We start from the raw sequence: 6,097 nt of genomic DNA, 5'->3' as shown, positions 1-6,097 counted from the left end.
TCCCTCCCCATCAGCCATTATCTCTCAAATAATCTGTACATTCTACTAAAATGAAACCTCAACTCAGATGAGAACAGGAAAGAGAAAGAAGTTAAGAAAGGTTACCATCCTACTCAATACATCCAAGTCAGGCATTTTGAAAGTCAACTTATAATTTGAGTGCCTCTGAGACATGTAAACCTATATTTTACATGTTCACACTTTACATGTCCTTTAACTTATGGTTGAATTTCTAAAGTCAAATTGTAAGACTTTATTATTGCTTTCAACATATCTGAAGGGTATTAAAAACTACTTAAGCGATAAGGGTACCCTGAAGTTGACGGTGGATTTTGCAGTAAGAATGGCAACCATTTCTTAAAACAATGTTCAGTGTGACCCCTAGGTTTTTATTTGTTTTCTTAAGGTAATGAGGTTGTGGTTATGATTTTCTTTAAGACTCTCTTTTAGAGCAGATTAGGTTCACGGAAAAATTGAGAGGAGAGTCTCGAGACTTCCCATATACCTCGTGCTACCACAAAAGCTAACCCTCATTATCAACATCCCCCACCAGAGTGCTACATTTGTTACAATAGATGAATGGACACTGACACATCGTAGTCACCCAAAAGTCCATACTTTACCTTAGAGTTTACTCTTGGAGCTGTACTTTCTATGGGTTCAGACAAATGTATAATGATATGTATTCATCATTATACAAATACACAGAGTATTTTCACTGCCCTAGAAATCTGTGCTCCACCTATTCAACTTTCCTCCTACCCACTATCCCCCACTCCCAGGCATTTTTATTGAAAAAGAAAACTAACCTAGAAGTATTTGAATTTCAACGTATGGGTACAAGTCTGATTTCATTGTGTGAATTCTTTGTAATTAGTGTGGCCATCATTGCTTCTTATGCTACATTTTTATTATATTGCTGCCAACATATAGTATCTTTTCTGTCATCCTTAATTACAATATGTACTTTGGTGAAATAGTATTTAAGAATGATTATTTTATTATATCATTCATTATCAACTAATTCATTGGTTTCCAAATTTCATACTCATTTATTATGTGATTAAAGGTATAATTTAATTGACTTATAAAACATAAATATTTGAATATGCAGTATATGGACCATTTGATTCATGAGCTGATGATTCTGTTTTCTTATAATGATCCTGACTTTCAATTTTCCTAACAGGCAGGTAAACATTATATATGCAAGAATGGAGTGAGGGAATTCCTTACACCTGTTCTTGGTAAATGTAGTATTTCCACAATTCTCCCACTGGGGAATCCTGTGTTCTTGATTTTACCACTACTCTCCAGAACTAAAAAAATAGCAAATGCCTTGTAACTAGTGTATCTTCTAAATATATCCTGTTGTTGAAAGTTTCTGTTGTTTGCTTTATTTTCAAATCACATAATTATTCCTTCAACATTACATGCTGGTTTTATCTACTATACTTATTTTCAAATTAGTTGACTTTTCTACACCTTTAAAAAGTTAAACTTTAATTTTTCCTAAAATATAGAAGTTAGATATCCACAGGAATTTTTACTCTAACAACCAAATACATTAATGATTTTCAAAAGGACAAAAGTTCTCTGTCTATATAATGACATTCTGTACACTTTAAAGGGCAACAAAACTTTATTCAAAGAGCACTGCTAGTAGAAAGTAGTCAAAATTATTTGAAGTTTCTTCTATGTTAAGCTTGCCTTTGGTTTATTATTTCTCTGTGATTTATATTGAGGAAATTGAGAAAAATGAATCATCGATGGCAGTGCTTCCGATGTCCATCTATTCTCACATAATACTTCCTATCAATGTTCCTTATTCTTAAAGCTTAATTATATATATAACATATAGTTGTATCTATTACATATAATCTATAAAAAGTACATTTATCTTAAAAATCATTCAATTAAAATATAATAATGGATTATATTTTCAAATACTATTCAAAGTAGTTTTCAAATATAATTGAAAAGAACAGTTAGTTCGGGGGCGCCTGGGTGGTTCAGTCCATTAAGTGTCTGACTTCGGCTCAGTCATGATCTCATGGTTCATGGGTTCAAGCCCCAGGTCGGGGTCTGTGCTGACAGCTTACTCAGAGCCTGGAGTCTGCTTCTGATTCTGTGTGTGTCTCTCTCTCTGCCACTCCCCCACTCGTGCTCTCTCTCTCAAAAATAAATAAACATTACATTTTTTAAAAAAGTTCAACTTCCATTTAGGAATTATTTGTAAAATAATGTTGATTGTGTAAATTAACAAGAAGGTTAATTCTAGTATTACTTATGCTTAGGCATTCCAAAGCTTTTTTTGTAAATAAAATTAACTATATTTTTACGAAAGAAAAGCACTAAACAGAAGTACTTCGGTTAAATTGGATGATTTCCTTGTTTCTTTGCCTTCGTATAACCTAAGTGGCAAATCAACTACTTAAGACATCAATGCTGATGCAGAACATTTAAAGGCAGATTCATGCAGTACATATGCTTCCAGATGAAAATGGATGAAAAAATAAACAATTCCTTAAAAGATACAGAAAAAAAAAAAGTAAGTGAGCTCATGATTCCCAAAAAAGGCAAAAAAAAAAAAAAATCTGTAGATCAGCAGTGAGGTGGATTGTCTAAGTAAGGATTCTATATTATGCATTCTGAGTTGCATTCTATATTCTATATAGTATAGAAGTAAGGATTCTGTATTATGCATTCTGAGTCACACCACGGGCATACATTTTATCATGTTAATAATAAGCAACAGGTGGTTAAGGGGGAAAAAAAGATAGCACTTATTTTCTCTATGCCTTCCTGAAGTTATCTTTACAAAAAGATAATGATCTTACTAAAATGGTAATGCTAAAACTTGCTGTATTTTAAACAGATAATTATTATATTTTCATGTATTGCGTGTATTTCAAAACAGATATTTGCTAAAAATATTTCCATAAGTATTTTACTTAACTTTAACATATACTTTTGATGGATTTTTTCCCCCAGAGATCAAGTAAGAATAACTGAAAATACTATAGCAATAAAATGCTTTCCTCTTTGTCTGTAGAAGCTGGCTAAATGATTTCTGGAATATTTAATTATTTCAGGCAACTCAGCTTGCTTCCATAGTTTAAATCAAACACATTTACAAACTGTCCGAGCACAACTGGTGGCTCTAAATAATTCAATACAGTAATTTGAATAAAGTCAGAGAATACTAAGTTCGAAAATATATTAAAGTTTTAAAAGATATTTTAGAAAAGAAAGCCTAAAATTTATTTTAAAAGATTTTCAAGCACCCATTGAGAAATAAAACGTCATTATGCGAAGCACTGTTCAAACACTGAAAAATCTTCAATATTTTTTTTTTCCAAATGAGAATATGATAAGCAGAAATTCTTCCCCAGGTTTAGAAATATCTCATTTGCTCGCTTGCTTTTTTGATTGTATTCAATATGAGCATAAACTTAAATAAAACAAATGTGTAAGGGATTTCATTTAGAAATAAAATGTTTAAGCTTTGTTCATAAAGAATATAAGACAAAACCCTTCATTAAGTATTATCATTATCATTACCATTTTTCATCCCAGCACCCATGCCTAGTATCAATGAGCTACATCTAATTTTGAAGTAAAAATGAGCGTTTCTTCGGGAATCCCTCTGCCAGAATCAGCTACGTGTTGTGGCTTTTCAGTTAACACAGGTGGGGGGGGGGGTCAGGAGAAGGGGTTAGGGGAGCCAAGATGAAAACTAATCTGTGCTTCCATTTATTTTCCCAAATCGTGACCGGGCGACAGCGGATGAAAGAAGTTAACTCATCTCCACGTAGGGCAGTGCAGATGGACTCCACGAGAAATTCTCTGAAATGTCACAGTAAAGGTTGGCGATGTGTCTGTGAATCACTCTCGCTTCCTTTCGGGCCTTCCGGGTTTTAAAGGGTGGGCTGGGGGCGGTGAACGACTGCCACTGCCGGGGCAGCGACCTCACTGGGACATCCAAGTTGAATGCGTGGAGGTGAACCGCGCTCCTGATGCCCGCGGCTCTCTCACTCGGCTCCATTCAGATCAGATGGGGGGGGCGGGGAGGGGGAAATGACCGGCGAGTCACGGCCACTGGCTCCGCCGCCAACGAACGTCCCTAAACCAGCCTCGGTCTTAACAAGCCTCCAGGAAACTCCCCAGGGCAGTCTACAGTTTAACCCTTCCAGAGCTACCCCCTGCGAAGAAGTCCCTTTCCCCCTTCGCGACCCTCTCACCCGGCGGGCTTTACGGCAGTGATTCAATTCGGAATAAAACGTTATCCAACGCACTGTAAACATGTTCCGTGTCAAAGTTAATGCCGAAGCACAAATCTGATCAGCAATTGTATGTCATCAAGAGCCGTTCAACTTCTGCCGACGGGCGCGGCCAAACAACCTCCCGCCCCTTGGAGAGCCGGCATTTATAAATCTTACATCTTCCTACCTCCTCCCTCAAATTCCTTAATGGACCATTAGTAACGGGATCGATCCTAGTTACTTTAGTAGCAAGCACTGCACAGCAAAGGCGCATCTGCCGTGTTTACTATTGCCAGAAACACCATTCAAAAGTTGGGAAGGTTGAGCCAGCACTTTGCAAACCTTTGGGGGCCGAGGGAGGTGGGGAGACACAGTAGGAGAGCAAGGAGGCAGGAGGCGAGCGGGAACCTGGTGAGACCCGAACTCCAGTGCACCAGCGAGCTCGCCGTCCCCTTGCACTAGCCAGGAGGGGGGCATCGGAACTGCCAACTTCTGCAGACCCTGAGCGCCGCCGCGTCTCCCCAAAGCCCTCGCCTCGGAAAACCGAGCCCACTGCCCACCCATCCCCAGCCGCCGCGGCCCCCGCCTGGGAGTAGCGCGCTCTTGTGCCCGGGGACGGGGGTGCGCAGCACTTACGTCTCGGAATTTGTTCCACTGTCCGACTTCCTTGTCATACTGAGAGATCGTGGTGAGCCATTGTTTATCGTCCAGAAAATTACCGCCGTCCGACCGCCCCCCGGCCGCAGCCACCGCCGCGGCAGCTGCGAGAGCCTGACTGCACCAAGCGGCTGCACACACACACAATACGGCTGACACCTTGAGCATCTGGGAAAGGAGACACAACCGGGGGGCCCGGGGGGGGGGGCAGTGTCAAAGAAGGGGTAAGAAGACCGGGATACCCGGGAATGCATGCATCAGCGACGACAGGGGTAGAGGGAGGAGGAGACGAGCGGGGACGGAGTGCCCCCTCCCCGTAGGCTTTACCCCCCAACCCGCGCACTCACACACACGCAGACCCGCAGACCTGGGGGAGGAGAGGTGGGTATGAGGGAGGAAGCCCCAACCGCGGCAGCCCGAGGGGGCAAAAGAATGCTTCCAGGCACATCACCTTGTTGTGAGCCCGCACTGAGCTCGCAGCTCCTGCTGGAAACGCAGCCCGGCTCTGCCAACTCGCTGCTTTCAGGAGCTGCTGCACGCGCCGCTGTCTGGAGCGGTCCACTCAGCTCTCTGCGCCAGGCGCGCTCCCCGCATCTCCACCTCCCCCCGCGCGCTGTTCCCTCGCTTACTCCCTTGGCTTCACCCCTCCCTCCCCCAGCTCCTTTTTTAATTTTTTTTTCTTTTTTTTTTTTTTTTTTCCCTTCCTCTCCCTTTTCCACCTCCTCCTATCCCACCTTCCTCTCTGGATCCGAGCTGCCGTGGACTCCGGATGCGACGATCGGCTAAAGGCAGAGGATGCGGTAGCTCTTCGCCCAGGAATCCTTATCTGCTTTATAACCTCTCCCCTCCAGAAGAGGTTCTCATGTTCGCGAGACTGCCTGCACATTCTCTCTGCTCCTGGACCGATTTAACACGAAATATACTGTATCTCTCTTAGTTGCCTCGGCTCTGCGATTTCGAAGCTGGTCACTCAGACGTGGGAAATGAGATCTGAAGAAAACTTTATGCATCACCTAGCCAAGAATCCCTTGCACTTTAGGTCCTGAAAACCTCTTGGACTGAGCTCCACCCTAAGTAAGGCAAAGCCATAGCTGCAAGGGTCTTGGGAGATGTGTTTAATACCGAAAATTTAAGGAAGGTTTGAGTGAACTTCTGGATTATGACAAATGGCAGAC

The 6,097-nt window shown here is 41.8% G+C and overlaps 1 protein-coding gene across 3 annotated transcripts in view; it reads right to left on the bottom strand.

The window, feature by feature from the left end:
- Positions 1 to 5,783, bottom strand: part of SPOCK3 (SPARC (osteonectin), cwcv and kazal like domains proteoglycan 3) — a 491,866-nt gene extending 486,083 nt beyond the window's left edge. The window contains exons 1-2 of one of the 3 annotated variants that reach the window (XM_058720948.1): positions 5,657 to 5,783; positions 4,902 to 5,090 (exon numbers count right to left, since the gene is read on the bottom strand). In XM_058720948.1, the coding sequence (XP_058576931.1) occupies positions 4,902 to 5,090 (189 nt within the window). In that variant the 5' untranslated portion in view covers positions 5,657 to 5,783. Of the gene's footprint in view, positions 1 to 4,901; positions 5,091 to 5,289; positions 5,310 to 5,373; positions 5,518 to 5,656 lie in introns of those variants that run through there. The other 2 variants (XM_058720947.1, XM_058720946.1) reach the window with 2 other exon arrangements.
- Between the last annotated feature and the right edge of the window lie 314 nt (positions 5,784 to 6,097).

Source organism: Neofelis nebulosa, chromosome 3 (assembly GCF_028018385.1).
Source record: "Neofelis nebulosa isolate mNeoNeb1 chromosome 3, mNeoNeb1.pri, whole genome shotgun sequence".
Classification (NCBI taxonomy): domain Eukaryota; kingdom Metazoa; phylum Chordata; class Mammalia; order Carnivora; family Felidae; genus Neofelis; species Neofelis nebulosa.
Note: the sequence above shows the minus strand (reverse complement) of the source record. Positions and strands in the feature narration are given on the sequence as shown.